This window comes from Perognathus longimembris, chromosome 7, assembly GCF_023159225.1.
Source record: "Perognathus longimembris pacificus isolate PPM17 chromosome 7, ASM2315922v1, whole genome shotgun sequence".
Lineage (NCBI taxonomy): Eukaryota > Metazoa > Chordata > Mammalia > Rodentia > Heteromyidae > Perognathus > Perognathus longimembris.
The window spans coordinates 66,270,357-66,290,585 of NC_063167.1; the positions used below are offsets into that span (position 1 = coordinate 66,270,357).

The 20,229-nt window shown below is 38.4% G+C and overlaps 1 protein-coding gene across 3 annotated transcripts; it reads left to right on the forward strand.

Annotated features, from left to right (window-relative positions):
* LOC125355385 (guanylate-binding protein 4-like) lies at positions 1-19,890 on the forward strand. Of its 3 annotated transcripts, none has more exons than XM_048351729.1 (11): positions 1-61; positions 4,655-4,850; positions 6,091-6,218; positions 8,033-8,142; positions 8,342-8,538; positions 12,037-12,282; positions 13,045-13,325; positions 15,476-15,688; positions 17,757-17,859; positions 18,173-18,366; positions 19,118-19,890. In XM_048351729.1, exons 2-11 carry the CDS (start codon positions 4,661-4,663, stop codon positions 19,334-19,336), a joined length of 1,881 nt encoding a protein of 626 aa, XP_048207686.1. In that variant the 5' UTR covers positions 1-61; positions 4,655-4,660; the 3' UTR covers positions 19,337-19,890. The 3 variants fall into 3 exon arrangements, with proteins under 3 accessions (XP_048207686.1, XP_048207685.1, XP_048207687.1); XM_048351728.1 differs by having other exon boundaries at positions 27-61; positions 4,649-4,850; XM_048351730.1 differs by lacking the exon at positions 1-61 and adding an exon at positions 4,489-4,505.
* The last annotated feature ends 339 nt before the right edge of the window (positions 19,891-20,229 follow it).

The window sequence follows — 20,229 nt, forward strand, 5'->3', positions numbered from 1 at the left end:
GACTCCAGAGGAAAGGCAGAGCTAAGGCAGCTGGGAACTTGTCTCCTGACTTCAGAACTGGGTGAGTTATCAGAGTAAAGGGGTCTTCTGTGTGCATTTCCCTTAAGGAGCAAAAACAAGGAATGTCCAAGGGAAAGTCTCAGAGGCCAAAGGGACTGGGTTCCTGGACAGCACGGGAAACTCTGGGTGCTCACTCTGCTCTCAGGAAGGCAGTCCTGAACAGCTTCAGATGTGTGGTACATTCTCAAAGACCACCAGTGTACCTTACCATACTTAGAGAAAATCAGTGTTGTACATTTTTAATGACTCATGGATAATCATCATAAAAAATGCTTGATTATGTACATGACCTGATGGAACTCATCCTATTTGTTTAACTTGGATTTGAAAATTTCTTGGCTTAGATTCAGTTATACTTTACAGCCAGGGGTAAAATAAATAAAACAAGAAAGGAAAAGGAAAAGCAAAGAAAAAAGAAAAAAATCTTTTTTTTTTTTTTTTTTTTGGCCACTCCTGGGGCTTGGACTCAGGGCCTGAGCACTGTCCCTGGCTTCTTTTTGCTCAAGGCTAGCACTCTGCCACTTGAGCCACAGCGCCACTTCTGGCCATTTTCTGTATATGTGGTGCTGGGGAATTGAACCCAGGGCCTCATGTATACAAGGCAAGCACTCTTGCCACTAGGCCGTATCCCCAGCCCCAAGAAAAAAATCTTAAGCTCATTGATTTTTTCCCCCATTGTTTTCTTATGCTTTTATATATAAGGCAAGAACAGTTTATTTCTTCTGTATCTAACACAGTAATTAAGGGGTCATGTTTTGCTCCAGTTAAAGCACAGAAGTTTTACAGAGCAAGTCCAGAAAGAGACTGGTTGGATTTTGTCATTCATTTGTTTCTCTGACAAAAAGATTGTCCTTTCCTTGGTAATTATCATGTACAAGGAGTGCTGATACTTAGTAACTCATGTTCTCACTTGCTCACTGCAGACGCATTATAGTCCTCCTAGAAATTTAAAAATAACTTACTGAGAACCTGTTTCTTATTAGCCTGCATAGGAATGGAGCAGCGATTGATTTATTCACAATATTGATAAGTGAGACAACGTTTACAGAGATAACTTCTCTTTTTCTCGCTCACAGGCAATAAGTGATAGGATCCCTGGAGAGTAATCCCTAACCGGCTGTTTTCTGAATCTGTGCTGTGACATTTCCATGGGCTCTAGGGTCCTGTTTCCCGATTCATCCTCCCTTGGTTCTCCCTGCAGCCTCTTCCCACTGCTTTTCTCCTGTCTGTCTCCTCACAGGATGTCACTTTCCTTGTTCCCATGGATGGCTGTCTCCACATTCAAACCAACTCCTGGTCAGGAGCTATCGAACTGACTCTACCCGAAGTCAATCCCTTACCTGCATTTAGAATTCCACCCTTTTCACCTTGTCAGCTACTTTTTTCTTAACAAACAAAATGTTTATACAGTACTTGATTCAGTCATAATTATAAAAGATTTTAACTCTTAATATCTTATGAAATATCATTAGTATTCACAACTTACAGAGGAAGAAACTGAGGCACAGAAATGTCTCTAAAAGCTTTATCCCTTTCACTCACAATTCATTTATATAGCAAATAGTATGTTCAACGTACTATAATCCACTGGGAGACAATATAATAACCTATTTGAACTCCTCAGGTATCAGACTTTTCTGTCTGGGATGACTTTGAGTGGTGATCCTCAGATCTCATCTCAGCTTCATGAGTAACTAGGATTACAGGTGTGAGACAGCTACTGGCTAAAAATTCAGTATATTTTAATTTCGACAAAAGAGATTCCTTTGTCTTTTGGTAATATGGAACCTGTTCAACATAGGTTCTTACTACTCTAAGCACTCGGATCTGTCTCTTAGCTTTTTTGCACAAAGGTAGTACTCTACCACTTGAGATGAAGCTCACTTCCAGTTGTTGTTGTTTTTTGCCCCCACCCCAACCCAGTCGCTCTTGTGGGACTTGAACTCTGGGCCTGGGTACTGGCCCTTCAGCTCAAGGCTACAGCTCTACCACTTGAACCACAGCTCCACCTTCTGTTTTCTAGTGGTTAATCAGGAAAAAGAGTATCATGGACATTCCTGCACAGGCTGGCTTTGAATCACAATACTCAGATCTCAGCTTCCTGAGTATCTAGGATTTGATTACAGGCGTGAGCCACTGGCACCAGGCAATTTTTTTTTTTTGGTTTTGTTTATGTGGTACAGAGGAGTTATGGAATTAAACCCAGGGCCTCATGCATGGTAGGCAAGCACTCTACCACTAAGCCACATTCCCAGCCTAACTTCCAGTTTTTTGGTTTTTTTTTTTGCAGTTTTCAAATGACCACTTTATTTTATTTTATTTTTATTTTTTTATTTTTTTGGCCAGTCCTGGGCCTTGGACTCAGGGCCTAAGCACTGTCCCTGGCTTCTTCCCACTCAAGGCTAGCACTCTGCCACTTGAGCCACGGCGCCACTTCTGGCCGTTTTCTGTATATGTGGTGCTGGGGAATCGAACCTAGGGCCTCGGGTATACCGAGGCAGGCACTCTTGCCACTAGGCTATATCCCCAGCCCCGACCACTTTATTTTTGATAGAAATGTCTTTCACAAGAATTACTTAGAAGTCATATATCCGTCTATTTCCAGCAGTGAGGAACCTAGACTTGCTTAATTTTCTCCAGCAAATAGGGCTTGGTCATAAGATCTTGGAAGTAGAGACACAGGAAATGGTCTTAACGGCTGTGCAACAAGGACTGTGGGAGATCTGGAACTTAGGTTCTTTGTGGTGAGGGTAAGTCTTGTAGTCTACCAATGGTCTTTGTGCTACTCCCTCTATCCAGCTTGTTTCTTCCTAATCTGCCTTCTTAGCTTTCGAAAGGATCTTGTGAATGTTATTCCTTTAAGATTTTGCTTACTTTCATCTTACTAAATGTGTGTTTGGTCCGTGCTTAGTTTTTGTTTTAATTTCAAATCTGACAGTTCATGAAGGGATATCTTTGTACCTCTTTCCCTTGCTAAAGAATTGGAGGTCTGGTTTGAACGGTGTTTGACCTATTTTCTCTTCCAGACTATGTGTTGGATTATAGATTGACTCTAGCTTGATCCTTCTTTCTGCCTTCCTCTCACCTCTCTCTTAAGCTCATAGCACATCATAGGAGTATAATATATCCAAATGGATAATGTATCCATTTTTTACAAAGTTTGAGGTAGTACATTTCACATAATAGCAGCCATCATATTTATGAATCAGGGAGGACCAACTTTCCCATTTGGACAGTAGTTTGAATCAATGTTTAATACATGAAACACACATTTGTACAGGAGGCAAGTTATTAAACTAAAATCAGAGACTATGATTCATGTATTATCCTTACCTAAGCGAAATTGGGGTTTGAACCTTGTAAGTTTGATAATCAATCATGGATTTCCATAAGTTTCTTGTTTTTCTTTTAGCACTGTGTGGTTGTTGAACATCTGTCTTTTGGACAAAGAGGAAGTGTAGAGAGTTGTTATAAAGAATTTTGGACTGAATTCTGTTCTTCACTTTATGCGCTCAAATTCATATATGGCTTTTCTCATCTGTAGCACCTCAGAATGTAACTTAATTTGAAAACAGGACCTTGGGAGAGGAAATAAAGTTCATTGGGGTGGGTGAGTTGTAACCCAATATAATTGGTGCTCTTCTGTGAAAAAGAAACAATTGGGGCAGAGAGACATATATAGGAGGAAAGCAATGGGAAGAGGCATAGGGAAAGAGAACCAAGGAGCTACTCCTGGAACAAATATTCTCCATGTGGTCCTCCAAGGGAACAAATGCTGTAAAGTCCTTCATTGTGGCCATCTCCATTTTTTTTGATGGTTAAGTGGAGATAGAGTCTCATAGACTTTTTATTTTAGCCCAGGATGACTTTGCATCTCATTCTTCAGATCTCATCCTTCAAACTAGCTAGGATTACAAGCATGAACCACCAACACCAGATGTGGTATGTTGGTTCTTTGATGTCTATTCTAAATAATGCTAAGGGAACAAGAATCATATCTTCGGCCTTGGATATTATTATGCCTGTGATATACATAGAGTTGTAATAGATTTAACAATTAATATGATAGCTGAGGAGTTCAAATAGGTTATTATATTGTCTCCCACCTGCTCCCTAACTAGAGCAGGTGCTTCCGGCCGTAAATGTAGTACACCCTGATTCATACAACAGAGGGAAGAAGGGATGGGTCCAAGTGACAGACACCCAAAATTGCTGTTGCAGGGAATATAATACATAGCCTGGTTTCAGTTTTTTGTAATCACTATTTCTCCTGCACCATCAGGGAGGGAAAGAGATTTGTCCCCCCAGGAAAAGATATTGGCAAAAAGACCAACCCACATTGCTCATGCTTTTATCTAGATCCAGGTGGCATTGGATGAAAATTGCAGACTCTGTCAGTGTGCTGGCTGCTCACTTTTCTCGTCTCAGAAAAGCCCTTCAGTGAAGTGAGTATCGTTCCTTCCAAAGCATAGCAAATATAGAAAGTTGGTATACATACTTCATAAGCAGAAAGCTGATAAGCATGCAGTTTCACCACCCATAGAAAATATTTCCAATGTTGTCTATTTAAATGAGTGGTTTTTCTGAGTTTCAGGTTACCATGCCATCTATGTCTACTATGAAGGCCCCTATTTGTCTAGTGGAAAACAAGCATGAGCAGCTGACGGTAAATTTGGAAGCTTTAAGACTTCTTGAAAAGATATCTCAACCGTTGGTGGTGGTGGCCATTGTTGGGTTATATCGTACAGGAAAATCTTACCTCATGAATCGACTTGCAGGACAGAACAGTGGTAAGTACAGTCTTGGGGCAGGTATCATTCTCATGCAATAATTAATAAAACGAACAGATCACATTTGCTTAAGACAGAGCCTAATATCTTCCATGAGAAACATTTCTCCTTTTCATCATCAAACTTACAAATTCAAATCTACTCACAAAATCTCACTCTTTTATAAAAAATTTTTATTGAAAAGGTGATGAGCAGGAAGGTTACAGTTACATAAGTAAGGTAATGAATACATTTGTTTTTAATCATTGTTACCCTATCCCTCATGATCTCCCACTTACCCCTCTCCTTTCCCCTCCTCCTCCACGTTGTAAGGTTCATGTCCAACATAGTGACAAGTGAGTATCAATGTTGCATTGATTGATCTTATGTCCTGCTGCTTCTGTGATTTCCCTTTCCTTTCCACATATAGAATAATCTTATATACAAGACACAAGGTACAGAAAACTAAGAGAAATGTGGTGGGGGGGACTATTTACAGGACATGATAAGAATCTCTTGCTTTCATATATTAAAGTTCATGTTGATACACTCCCACTCTTTTGCCCACTAATTAAGAGCTTTCCAATCCTATCAAAAAGTTTCCCCATTATTTTTTCTGATCTTATCCAGTCCCACTTGTCCAGGAGCTAATCTCCATCAAGTTCTCTTTCTCCTGCCCTCTTTGCCTAAGCTGCAAGCTCTTTTCAAGTAGCCACATAGTTTATATGACTCTCAGGAGATTGAGTAAACAGAAGAAGAAACACAGTAATATTGTACTACAATATGTTGTGATTGTACTACAAGGTGTTGTGATTGGGGTAGGGAGCCAAGCTCCTGTGGCATTGTGACCCACTAGGGTGGAAGCTAGAGGGAACATGACTACTTTAGGGATGACTTGTTACTGCTTCCTACATTTCAAATCCTACCAGAAGCCAAAAGACATAGAAGCTCTTTATGGTCAGATGCAAATACATAGGTTAATGTCCTTTATACTAATCCTGCAATCTGACTAAAATTGAGCATTTGAACCACAACACCACTTATGACCTTTTCTGAGTAGTTTGTTGGAGATAAAAGTCTCATAGACTTTTTTACCTGGGCTGGCTTCAAACCATGATCCTCAGATCTCAGCTTCCTGAGTAGGTAGGAAATACAACCACCAGTTCCCAGAAAATTTTTTATTATCTTTGCTGAATATTCCTGCCACATCCAGTTGGTTTCTCTCTCAATGACCCTTGTTGTTTCTCCTCTTCCCTTGCAGGCTTCCCCCTGGGATCCACAGTGAGGTCTGAAACCAAGGGCATCTGGATGTGGTGTGTGCCCCACCCCACCAAACCAAACCACACACTGGTCCTTCTGGACACTGAGGGCCTGGGAGATGTGGAAAAGGTACACAGAGAATATTCTCAACTCTGGAGAATTCATTTTCTTTAGATTTTTTTCACGTCCTTTCAACTTCCATAGCACACTCTCGTAAAGTTCAAATTTAATCCTGGTGCTAAATTCAATTTTTTAAAAACTCTCTTGGAGGGCTGGGGATATGGCCTAGTGGCAAGAGTGATCGCCTCGTATACATGAAGCCCTGGGTTCTATTCCCCAGCACCACATATACAGAAAATGGCCAGAAGTGGCGCTGTGGCTCAAGTGGCAGAATGCTAGCCTTGAGCAAGAAGAAGCCAGGAACAGTGCTCAGACCCTGAGACCAAGCCCCAGGACTGACCAAAAAAAAAAAAAAAACTCTCTTGGAAACCTCTAATGCTTGGTCTGGTTCAGTTTTATAAATATGCATTGGAGTTGAGGTCAATGGCTCCAATGTAAGTACCATTGATGTTAATAGTAAGCATGGTAAAAGCCAAGAGCCTGACTGTGCAGACAAGATATATAGAATATGATCACTACAATGTACTGATCCAGTCATTATATTAGGGAAAGGTCCTTGGAAATACTGTGACCAAGGGGATCTACAGGTTCTACTAGCCCAAGTGCATGGGTTTGATGGTTTGCAAGTAAAAATCAGGACAATAGGGTTCCAAAGAAAAAAATCCATTAATCTTTCAGGAAAGCTTCTGTTTCATCTTGCAAATCTTGGATATAACTCTGAACTCTTGTTATGAATTGTTCAATAATTAAAAGCATAATCTACACCTATGAAAAATACTGAAACTTGAGGAAAATTTTCTTTGTAGTGTTAGAGCCAACCAATTCTTTTCTCCTAATTTAAATTAACCTGAGCCTAAATTAAAATACCTGCAGTTGATCCTTGTCTTCCATCCCTGCAAAAGGTGGACTGGAAAAAGGAATTAGAAAATCTGGATTTAAAATGTTTTGTGTTTTTTTGTTATCTTTTCAATATGAATCTAAGATGGACTATGAATTGTAATAGAAAACAATTTGTACAAACTTCTTTTTATATCTTTTTGCATTGTCAATAGACCAAACATAACCAAACAGAAGTGGTTGGTGGCAGAATTTCTGGCTTCTCATAACTTACAATGTGGTTTGAGTAATATTTAAATCACTTTCAAAGCTGTCTGTGGACTTTTTTCCAGCTTCATTTTCCACTCTAGTATGCATGGCCATTGCTTCAGTTGAGTGAAATAACTCTGTAATGATCGTATATTCTTTGCTCTAACATCTTTTCTTAGTTTCTGCTGCTTCGTTCACATGCTGTATCACTTCATCTCTACGAGTCCATAGTTATTAACCCATTCAAGTTCAGCTATTTTCAATTTATTCAGTCACATATGGTAATTTCTTATGCTGAATTCCCAGAATAATTATTCCAACTTTATGAGACTAACACTTCACATTGTTTTGTTTTGTTGTTCTGCTTTAAAATCTTATATACACTTCTGTGGTTGCATTTATATATTGAAGTATCTTGAGGACAAGGACTGTTATGTAGAAATTTGCATACATAAAACCATAGATCTAGTGTAAAATTATTGAACTTGATTGAATAGTAGTTGTGTCCTTAGCATAGCCACATTCAAAATGAAAGTTTTATGAATTATTCACTTATTACTGAAAACATACTATATTCTAGATACTTTATAATACTTTATATACATTAGCATTATCTTCAAATATGATGTTTTTCTCAGATCCAGCAATTACACAAGAGCAAAAAAGTGAGTGAATGAATGACCAATAGGTGAATGAAGAATAGACTTCTAAATCCCTAACTCTTGTGTGTCTTCAAGGGTGACCCTAAGAATGACTCCTGGATCTTTGCCTTGGCTGTGCTTCTGAGCAGCTCCTTTGTCTACAACAGCATGGGCACCATCAACCATCAGGCCCTGGAGCAGCTATAGTATCCTTCTATAAAAGCAACTGCCATGTTTCATTGCGTTTAGAATGGTAACTGACGCTGCTTGTTCCTTGCACTAATTGTCTTGGTTGAGTAAGAATGGACATAGATAGGACAAAGAAGAAGGCTTAATGTTTATAAAATTTGTCTGTGAGATCTGGATGTTTTGTTGTCTCACAAAATTCCTTACCTCCGATCCCAGTTATGTAACTGAATTAACACAGCTAATCAAAGCAAAGTCCAGCCCTAGAACTGATGACTTAGAGGACTCTTTGGAGTTTGTGAGTTTCTTTCCAGACTTCGTTTGGGCTGTTCGGGATTTCTCTCTGGAGCTAAAATTAAATAGTTGCTTCATCACAGAAGATGAATATCTGGAGAATGCCTTGAAGATGATTTCAGGTAACATATTCTGGCCTTGGTAGAGGAAGGTTCAGTAGGGCAATGGGATCAAGCCAGCCCTGTTCAGCACTTGACATAAATGTTTATTGGAACCTGGATCAGAGTCCTTGATGATGGTGATTGACAGGTGACATTAACTGTGGCGATTTGTATGCAAAGTCTTCAGAAGTTAATAGTAAAATTAGGAATTGGGAATATGGCCTAGTGGCAAAAGTGTTTGCCTCATATACGTGAAGCCCTGGGTTCGATTCCTCAGCACCACATATATACAAAAAGGTCAGAAGTGGACCTGTGGCTCAAGTGGAAGAGTGCTAGCCTTGAGCAAAAAGACGCTCAGGCCCTGAGTCCAAGCCCCAGGACTGGCAAAAAAAAAAAATAGTAAACTTACTGAGGAAATTTTGGGGACATATCAATAATTTTAGACCAATAAATATCATAACAAAGCTTGTTAATTGACTGACAGGACTACTACTTCTAAAATTTATATATTTGCTTCCTGCTTATCTGCTTCTCATATTTTAGATTTAGAAAAATAGTTTATCAGGGTATCCAGGCAGCAAGATGCCTCCAAAGCAGTAGGGAAACACCCTAGCTCTCTTCAGCCACACAGAGAGTTCAGGTTCCAACCCACAGTTTCCCCAGGAGATGGGCAACAACAAAAAGGCGAACAACTGGAATATCACAAGAACTGAAAAAAAGAAAAGAAAAAAACCTTAGAACTTGCTCACAGAAAAATGGAAACTCTGGAAGACCCTTCCCCAACCCCTGGCTGGCAGCTCCACTTGACCATTACGCCATAAAAGCAGCCTGCGGCTGCCTGGGACCTGAAGACCACAGAACCCAAATGCAGAAGAGCCCCACAGCACCAGGCCTGGACAGAGCAGAAAGAGACTGAGAATAGAAGCAAGGTACGGCAAAACCCAGACCCAGAGAGCGCCCACTGCCACACTACTCATCCCACAATCATCGCAACCGAGCACGCTGGCAACCTGGCAACCAGCAAGCTGCAGTGCAGATACAGAGATCTGCCACAGCACCGCTGGACAGTCCTTACCCAGATACAGAATCAGTGAGTACCCCGCCAGGGACAAATCTCCACATACACCCCCCATGGGAGACAAGCGCTAGCTGTGATCCACAGAGCTTGACCCGGACCCCTCCCTCTCCCACCTAAGGAGGAACACCTCACTTGAAGGGAACAGAGGCCAGAGCCCTTCTCCATCCCCCACCTCACCTGCTAGTGAGCCCTAAGTGGGAAACCCAGCCGCCTGGGTCACTAGTAGCTGTCTGAAGCCTTGAATTGTGCATGAGCCCTACAGCTGATGGAAGGACCCCTGCCTGCCATGTTCTTCCAATAGTTTCCCCTAGGTGGGAACTGTACACGCCTTCCACAGTCCAGTGTGCCTGCCTGCTGGACAGTAGAGTTCCAATAGCAATTTCAAGAGCATACAGAAGAACTCTCAAGGGAACTTCAGGACTTCAAAAAAGAAATGCAGACAAAAATAGATACGGCATATACCTGGTTAAAAGATGAAGCTAACACTTTGAAACCCGATTTAGGAACCATAAATGGTTCAATTTTAACGACGCGAACCACAATGGAAACCATAGTAGCAGAATAAATGAGATTGAAAATAGAATAACAGGAGTTGAAGATAAAAAGAGGAGCTGGAACAGAAAGTCATAGAAATGGAAAAATCACTCCTTATTTACCAAAGGGAAGTCCAAAAAATGGCAGACAAAGCCAAGAAATCTAATCTTCATATAACTGATGTTGAGGAGGGAGAGGAATTCCAGAAAAGAGAGATGCAACATTTAATCAATACAATTAGTACAGAAAATTTCCCCAATCTTAAAAGAGAAAATCTCACCCCCATAATAGAAGCATACATAATACCTACTAGATAGGATCCTAAAAGAAACACCTCTAGACACATCATAGTAAAAACATTAGACTTGAGTAGCAAAGTGCTGATTTTAAATGCTGTGAAGTCAAAGGAGCTATATTACAATGGAAAGAAAATTACAATCACTGAGGACCTCTCCACACAAACCCTCAATGCAAGAAGAGCCTGGAAAGGTACTATCCAAGCCCTGAAGATGAATAACTGCCAACCCAGACTGATATACCCAGAGAAGCTGGAATTTACATTCAATGGAGAAACCAAAACTTTCCATAACAAAGAAAAAGTAAGGGACTACATGAACAGTAAGCTAACACTGTAAAATATATATACATATATATATATATATATATATATAAAGAGGAAGACTACAATCTGAAGAAAACAATCAAAATCAGGGAACCACATCAGATAGAAATCACTAGGAGATCAATTTAGTAAGCAAAGAAAGTAAAAGAAAGAAGAAAAAAAACAGGGAAGCAAGAAAATATCAGGAAACAGTACATTTCTCTTTAATAAGCATAAAAATCAATGGATTCACTTCTCCAATCAAAAGAAAAAGAATTGCAGAATGGATCAGAAAACAAGATCCATCCATTCATTGTCTTCAAAAGACCCATCACACAGCCAAAGACAAAAACAAATTCTGAATGAAGGGATGGAAAAAAGATCTTCCATGCAAATACACCTAGCAAGAGGGCAGGTGTTGCCATTTTTATCTCTGACAAAATAGACTTCTCATTAAAATCAATTCAAAAAGGCAAAGCAGATTTTTAATATTGCATATTAATATGGGGGGAGATCCAGGAGGACAGCACCACAGTCATCAACTTATACTCACCAAATAATGGAGCCCCTAAATATGTCAAACAGATACTCTCAGACCGAGATTCAATATCGATTTTAATTCATTCATTTACTCATTCTTTGAATGAATGGCTTTTTCAAGCACTGATTTTTGCCACAGAATTTCAGTAAGACAATGTCTAAGATAATCTAGTATCAAATCATATATAGATTAACTTTGTTTTGGGATTTCCTGCTGAAGGAATCACTAAACCTAATTATGATGGGGGTGCTTTGATTTTTAAGATTTCTTCTTTGCTGACTTGTGAATCATGTTTTCTTCATTGTTTCCTCAGAAACAGAATATCTTTATTTTCAGCATTATCTTACTTTAGTGGTTGTGTCTCATTCCTAACATAGAATGTATTATCAGAAATGTCTTTCTGATAATTTTGTGGATGAATCAATCATTCTAAAACCTTAATGAACATATCATTCCTTGATTGTTAGAGATGTGTTGTACTCATAAACTGGTGTGTTTAAAGATAACCCTTCTGTACAACTACTTAAAGATAATAAAAAACAATAAAAATATTGTCCCCTATACAAAGGCTATGGAAGCCAATCATAGTCCTCTGTCCTGGTGATGAATGTACCTATCTATTGAGCCAACTTTCATGAAGCTGTTTGTATAGGTAGATGAAGGAAGATGTACAGTCACAGGAGATCTAGTTACACAATGATCTGGGGAAAGTGTTCACATCACTTTGCCTGTAAGGTTTCTTTTCAATGAGCACTCTTTTTACAGGGGAGAATCCCCAACTACGAAAGTCTAACCTGTCTAGAGAATGCATCCGGTATTTCTTTCCAATCCGGAAGTGCTTTGTCTTCGACCGGCCTACACATGACAAAAAAAAATTACAAAACATAGAAAAGGTTACAGAAGACCAATTGGAACAGAATTTCCTGGAGCAATCAAAAAAGTTCTGTTCTTATATCTTCACAAATGGGAAGACCAAGACACTGAGAAAAGGAATCATTGTCACTGGAAATCGTGAGTTTCCCAAAGCTCTGATTTTGTTGTTGCTGTTGTTGTTATTGTTGGCTTCAGTGAAAGAATGTGGAGAAGCAGATGTTCATGTTGCTCACAGATAGCATGTTTCTTGAACACACATTATTGAAGTCTAACTTATCTGACAAAACTAATACACTAAGATATAAGCACCACTATTGCTAGAAAGAAAAACCTGTAAGATGAAGAGAAATCTCACAGGATAATGTTTCTCAGTGAGAAAAACAAGAAATTTTAGGAACAGGTTAAAAATGAGTAAAAGGCCATGAACTCTATGAAATTTTCTTGAAAAACAAATTTGAACAGAACAGCTTCATGACTCGTGGCTTTTGCAAATATGTAGCATGTGCTGAGCTGGACCAGGCTTGTTCCAGTCCTTGGTCCAATCTTAAATTTTCTGATGGTATTTTTTTCAAAATAGACTTGTATTCCAATCTGGAATCAGGATTGATAACTTGAGTAATTTGCTATCTCTAGCTATGAATTGTTTCTTTTTATTTTCCTCTGGGTTGTAATCAGCAATTTAATTTGGCAATATGGTATGTTTGATAACCATATGCAAAAGACAATTGTGTGAATAAACAGACATGACTTTATAGAGGGCATGAAGAGACAAATATAGGAATAGAGAAGGATGAGAAAAAAGAAGAAGAAAACAGAATTTTTATGACTTTCCATAATGACATTTCTAAAAGCATGTGAAAACACTAAGTACTGGCATCTTATTTATTTCCTAACATTAAGGATTGGGAAGTCTGACTAAGAATTATGTGGATGCTATCAACAGTGGAGCAGTGCCATGTTTGGAGAACGCTGTGACCACCCTAGCTCAGCAGGAGAACTCAGCAGCTGTGCAGAAGGCAGCTGACCACTACAGCCAGCTCATGGCACAGCAATTGAGGCTCCCCACTGACACGCTCCAGGAGCTGTTGGATGTGCATGTGGCCTGTGAGAGAGAAGCCATCGCAGTCTTCATGGAATGCTCCTTCAAGGATGAAGAGCAAATGTTCCAGAAGCAGCTGGTGGTAATGTACCTTAGCATTTATCCTTTCTGAGTCCCACCTTTCTGGAGAGGTGTAGATTACATCTTTATATTCCATTGTTCATATCTTTCTCATTAAAGAAAGAACTTGGATCCTTATGGTAGCAGGTCTCTAGGCTACAGTATATATTTTCTCATTTTCCATTGGTATAAAGCAGATTATCATGTGATAAGCAACTTCAAAAAACATGTGTTTATTATCTCACATTTTCTTGAAATTTTAATGTATTTTTATGTTTTGTTTGAAATGTAATCTATGTATTTTCACAGTACAGTGTGAAAATACATTGTGCAACATGTAGTGATAACATTAGGGAAATGTTTTCATCTTGTTGTTACTTTATATTTGGAATTCTCAAACTTTTCTCATGATTCATAAAATTTTTTAAAGTTTACCATAAAATAGAGTTACCCCGGTGTACTATAAAACACTAGAAATTATTAGTTTTACCTGTATTTTTTTTGCCAGTCCTGGGCCTTGAACTCAGGGCCTGAGCACTGTCCCTGGCTTCTTTTTGCTCAAGGTTAGCACTCTACCACTTGAGCCACAGTGCCACTTCTGGCCATTTTCTATATATGTGGTGCTGGGGACTCTCTTGCCACTAGGCCATATTCTCAGCCCCTTACCCGTATTTTTTTTTTTTACCAGTTATTGCATCTTTCTTCTTTACCCATTGCCCTCTTTCTTCTTAGCCTCTGGTGATAATTATTAGATATTTTGATCAAGTGTTTCTTAAACATCCATGTGAGAAGAAACATATACTAGTTGTCTTTCTTTGTCTCATCTAGTTGACTAAATCTTAATGACTTCAAATTTCATTCATTTCATTACAAATAAGTGATTATGATTATTTTTCATGGCTGAATAGTATTCTGTTTGATACATACCACATAATATTTTTATATCCATTTGTTAATGGATATTTAGATTAAACATTCAGTTTCTTAATTCAAATGTGAGCACAGAATATCTGTATGGTGTGTTCAATGCCTCAAGGTGAAACAAGGTGTTAAATGTACTGAGTTCTCAACTGAATGCTCTGGGAAAGACCACCCCAATGTAAAGCCAGCAAGAGCATCTCAAATACTTCTCTTATTTCTGTTCTTTATGGCATCTTTTACTGCCACTGCCACATAAAGCTGATATATTAAAGAACACATGTGGTCAGGCAATGCCTCATAGAGTACTCTATTTTGAAGTCAACCTGTGCTGTCCAAGGTAATGAGATCAGAGGATTAGCGGCAGTTTATGCACAAGCCAAGGGATGATAAATGCTATGTACTCCAAGGGAATGAATTTTTAAGGACATCTTAAGTTGCTTGACCTTCACTGAAAGTTTGCCTATAAGTTTATCTAGGTCTGATCTTAAAACACTAAAATCAAGTATCTTATATTAAAGAAATCCATCTGGATTGTAATTTGCCAAACTAGTGTCAAAAATGAAAAATAATGATCTCTTCCAGTATCCTCATTCCTCAAAATGTCACTGAAAGAATTCTTGAAGGGTTCAAAACCCTGTGCGGAACCTCCTCCCTAGGGATTTGGTTTCCTGTGTATTGTTCTACAGAGCCATAAATACCCTACAATTAAATTTTATTTCTGAGCAAATTTCTCTTTTTATTTCTCATTGCTAGGATTTGGACTCTCTTACTCACACTATAGCTGCACAAACAAGAAAGTTTATTCCTTCCAGCTACATCATTTTATAGCTATTGCACAAAACCCAAGAAAGATAGCATATTCTCCAACAGTCATACAGAACTGACCAGAATTGAACCTAAAACAAGATTCCTGGCTCCTTCCCATATCTCAGTCCACTCCAAGGCCATACACTTCTGTTAAGAGGGATCTCCAGGGCTGGTGATATGGCCTAGTGGCAAGGGCGCTTGCCTTGTTTAAGTGAGGCCCTGATTCAATTCCCCAGCACCACATATACAGAAAACAGCCAGAAGTGCACTGTGGCTCAAGTGGCAGAGTGCTAGCCTTGAGCAAAAAAGAAGCCAGGGACAGTGCTCAGGCCCTGAGTCCAAGCCCCAGGAATGGACAAAAAAAAAAGAAGAAGAAGGATCTCCAATGGACATTTTTTTCCTAGCACTTTCTTTGCATTGTTTTTTCTTACATTTCCTTGACAGGACACCATAGAAAGGAAAAAGGAAGATTTTGTGCTGCAGAATGAAAAGGCATCCATCAAATATTGCCAAGCTGAGCTGAAGAAACTCTCAGAGCCCCTGATAGAAAGCATTTCCGCAGGAACTTTTTCTGTCCCTGGAGGGCACAGTCTCTACTTACAAGCCAAGAAAAAGGTTGAACAGGACTACAAGCTAGTGTTTGGGAAAGGAGTGAAGGTAAGATATAAGGGGAGGGTTAGGATGGCCCACAAAGTGTAGTAGGGAAGTCTTTGTTCCTTATTCTGAAAATCTATGATATAATACTATTTGTAAAAAGAAAGCAGAACACAGAACTATGTTAACATCTTATATGTATATCCATCAGTAGTTAGACACTCTTAGAGAAACACTCTTCCCTAAAAAGATATTCAACTTTCTTCTTATATCAACAAATTTTTGGAGGGGAGCAAGGTAATGACTATCATAGCCTTGAGTTCTATAACCAGCACTGTCAGGAATAGATTTTGAGCTATGAAATGCACTCAATATAATCTGACTTCAGGTGGGAAAATAATGGTCAAGTTTCGTTGGTGTTATAACAGTTATTATACATCACACTAACATAACTAACACATAAAAAAAAAAACCAATGAGGAGATAGATGTGTCTTACGGTGAAAAGACACTAAGCATTTACTTCCCATGCCAGAGAAAGCTTCAGGTCATTTTACTAGGTTGCCAGTTTATTTCTGAGAATAATATGAATGAGCTAATACCTTCTATCACATTTATGCAGTAGAAAAAGTTAATACCTAGAGGTCCAAGTAAATTATCTAAGATTAAGTAACCAGCAAGTAGCTGAACTAACATGGCAACCATTAGAAACGTAGGGGGAGTTTGTTTGTTTGAGAAATTTTTTTACTGCTTTCTATTCTGGTAGTAGCAATTTCTAACCCACAAAGAGTTCTTTAGCAACATTTATTATCTTTTGACTTTTCAGTAATAGCTATTCTAACAGAGATGAGATAATGTTTTATTGTAGTTTTGTTTTGTATTTCACAGATGATTTGTGATACTGAATTTGTTTTACAAATATATGTCAAGAATTTAAATTTTTGAGTCCATTTATATCTGGTTTTGATTTTTTATCATTTTATTCTTTTTTCTATTAAGTTGTATATGTGATTTCCTATATACTTTGGATGGCATATGAATATTTTCTCCCATTCTATTGCTGTCTTTTCATGTTGCTGTTTCCCATTCTGCAGAAATGTTTTAGCTTCATTTATTCTCATCTATTTCTTTAGCTTGTGCTTTTGTTATTAAACCCCCAAAATTATTACAAAGTCCAGTGCCAATGAACTTTTTCCCTGTTTTCTTCTAAAAGTTTTAATGTTTCAGATTTTATACTCAAAACTTTAACTCATCTACAATAACTAAATTATGAAATCGGCCTACGCTGCCTATCAAAAGATGAATAGGTAATATGTATATACAAATGGAGTTTTATCCAGCAGGAAAATGGATTAGACTGAAAATCATCATGTTAAGTGAAATAAGGTGGACTCAGAAAGATAAACACTTCATCTTTGTTCTTAAACACAAACTCTAGACCCAGAAGAATGACATAAATAGAATAGAAGGATTGTTGAGAGGGTTGGCAGTGAAGGGAGAGAAAAAGGAAAGGGCATTGGGAAGTGAATAAGCAAAGTATGTTATATGCATGAATGAATATAGTATAATGAGATTCCATAAGAGTTATAAAATTAATAATCCAAACTTTCCAAAGAAAAGGATCTAATACTAATCAAGACAGAGAGAAAGGTATGTGCAAATATTACAAATTTTGTGTGGACCTACACAAAAATCTGAAAAGTCTGTAACTTGGGTGGCTTGTGCGCAATGTCCCTTGGAAAGGAGGCTGGACTCTGCTACAGAGGTGCTGCACGGCTCACCAAACATGGACAGTTGGTTGTGGCTGTGTCATTAAAGAAACTGTGAGATTTAAGTAGAATCCATTTTGAGAATTTTTTAAATAATGTCCTCTTAGGAAGTTACTTATACTAGATTTATACGTATATACACTATATATATAGAGAGAGATAGATATACACTAGATTTTATATATAATTATATATTTATGCTTATATAATTATATTAATACATAATATTAATATATAATATAAAGTTATATATTTATATATGAATAGGTACATTTTATATATTTATATATATGCTAGTGTATATCTAAATACACACTAAATTTATGTTGCCTAAGTTGATCTTGGTCCTTCTTGTTTTTCTAGGCAAATGAGGTTCTCCAGAGCTTCCTGCAGTCCCAGTCTACAGTAGAGAAGTCCATCTTACAATCAGACCAAGCTCTCACAGATGGAGAAAAGGCCACTGCAGGTACCAGGAGGACTGAGCTCTCTCTCAGAGGTGTGGGGAGGTTCCTGAGAAGCTCTCACTTGCCAAACAGTGTTTCCCCATCCTGTTGAAACACAAGCTGTTTTAGATCTGAAAACAATAGGGAGATTGGGCCAGCACACCCATCTCATCAGTGCCATTATGTCACATTGGGAATCACGATCCTGCTGTCATTGTCAACAGGAAAAATTTAGAGATTCCTGTCTTGGGGAAAGCGTTTAGTTTCTGAGCTCAGAAAGGTAGATCTCAGGTTTGACTGTTGTTTTCTTCACTGTTTGTAACCATTTTGGAACAGCTGAGAGGGCCAAGAAGGAGGCAGCAGAGAAGGAAGGAGAGCTACTAAAGCAGAAGCAGAAAGAACAAGACCAATTGATGGAGGCTCAAGCGAGAACCTACAAGGAAAACATGGCCCAACTACAGAAGAAGTGGGAGACAGAAAGACAGAATATTCTGAAGGAGCAGGAGGAAATGTTGGAACACAAGCTCAAGGTGAGTCTGGATAGGGCTGGCAAGGCCTGGCAGACAGCGGCCTGGTGCTTCAGGAAGGGGGGACCAAAATCTTCAGAGCAGAGGCAATTCCCAAGGGAAAGTTCAAAGGCACATGTTTCCATAAAACTTCCAATACACCTGAATCCACAAGAATCCATCGTTGTGTAGCCTGAGGTTTTGGAGTATAGGATGGCAGGCTGCTGTTTGTTGAGATGAAAGAATGCTTTCCATGTCTCACTAGTCATTAGAATTCTTGGCATAGCCATCCAAGACACATGAAGTACATCCATACCATATGAATATATTATTGTTTCGATCTGAAATAAAATAGGGAGTGTTGAAAACTCAAAAGTTGCTCCATTTGTTTCAGTATCAGCCAGAGTCACTCAGTACAATCTGACTGCCATAAGCCCTGTCCTGTTGATTTGATGAGGAATCATATATGATCCTGGCTATGACACTTCCCTGAAGCTGAGAACTAGTTAGAATGCAACCTGTGTTCTCCCCCAGAGGGCGTCTGGCATCTGCGATCTGGACGAATCTTCTCTCCATCCTTCCCTCCACCTCCCACCCTGTCCCCAGTCTGAATAGTCCTGGATAGCTCCATTCCTCAGATCCAGATGTCTGCAAGTAGCTTGGATCTTTCCAAGACAATGAAGAAATAGACAGGTGTGCTTGAGCTAAGTAGTTAAATAAAAACTGACCATTTGCCATGGAGGATTTCTTACAATGGGTTTGTTCTCTTTTATAGGTTCAGAAGGAGCTGCTTATAGATGGATTTAAAAAGGAATCTGAAAAGTTGAATAAAGAGATAGATAGACTACAAAAAGAGATTGAAACAAATAAAGGGAATGGATCACTATTTTCAAAGTTCCTTGATATGGCTGGCAATGTGCTCATTGTAGTACTCCCTGGGGCTGGAAAATTGATTGGTATAGGGGCAAAAATATTAAGCTCACAGATGAAATAGTCTAAAATTTCCTGGGAATAAATTTATAAATGGGTTAATTTTTACTTCAAAATTAGAAAATTGTGTCTCAGTTTCAAAATGTATGTGCCACAGTGAATTCATTCAAGAAAAGTTTTTAAATAAAAAGCAATTGTCAAGTAATATCAGGAAATAACATTCATAGTGTGATTGGCTTAAGTTTTACCTGATTTCAAGAGGGGAAAGGGAAGCCCAGAAACGATGGAACAAAGGGTCAACTAATTCAACAGTGAAACTCATTAGACACTATGTTGGAAATGAGCTATACAACTTGGTGGGAGGGGGGTTGGAAGGAAAAAAAAACTGGGAGAAAATAAGGGAGGGGTGACACTGTTCAAGAAGAAATGTCCTTAATACCTGAATTAGGTAAATGTAAACCCTCTGTATATCACCTTTACAATAAAAGTTTTTTAAAAGAACACTGTATGATGCAAGGCACATACATAATGGAAACTTAAATATTTCAAATAGTTGAAATTAAATTTTACCTAATACACTTTTAGTATATGTATAAATTAACTACTTTTGAAAGCCTCCTTTTTATTCTATCATTGAGGTTGACTCTAACCTAATGCATTAAAATACCTGTTAAATTTCATTCTAAACAAATATTTGCATAGAAAACTTGACTTTTCTTTCTCTAAAAGATTCAGAATGAAAACTTAAATCAGACTATAAAGTGCAATAGTTTATTGGAGCTGTTTATTCCACTGGAGATTCTCAATTCTATTTGGTTGTTTTCTTTTCATCCTTTTATAGAACTCTATTTGGGCTCTAGTCCCCACCTTAGGAATTCGCCAGAAAGGGCCCAGAGCCTGCAACTGTGTAACTAGTTTACATGATTGTATTTGCTTAACTATTATAATTTATGGACC

What these genes read in the sequence shown, in the direction of transcription:
- LOC125355385 (XM_048351729.1), top strand. Translation starts at nt 4,661, where the DNA reads ATGCCATCTATGTCTACTATGAAGGCCCCTATTTGTCTAGTGGAAAAC. An exon ending in CAGGCCCTGGAGCAGCTATA is followed by an intron (nt 8,143 to 8,341) that starts GTATCCTTCTAT and finishes CTCCGATCCCAG; the next exon opens with TTATGTAACTGAATTAACAC. An exon ending in TGTTCCAGAAGCAGCTGGTG is followed by an intron (nt 13,326 to 15,475) that starts GTAATGTACCTT and finishes TTTCCTTGACAG; the next exon opens with GACACCATAGAAAGGAAAAA.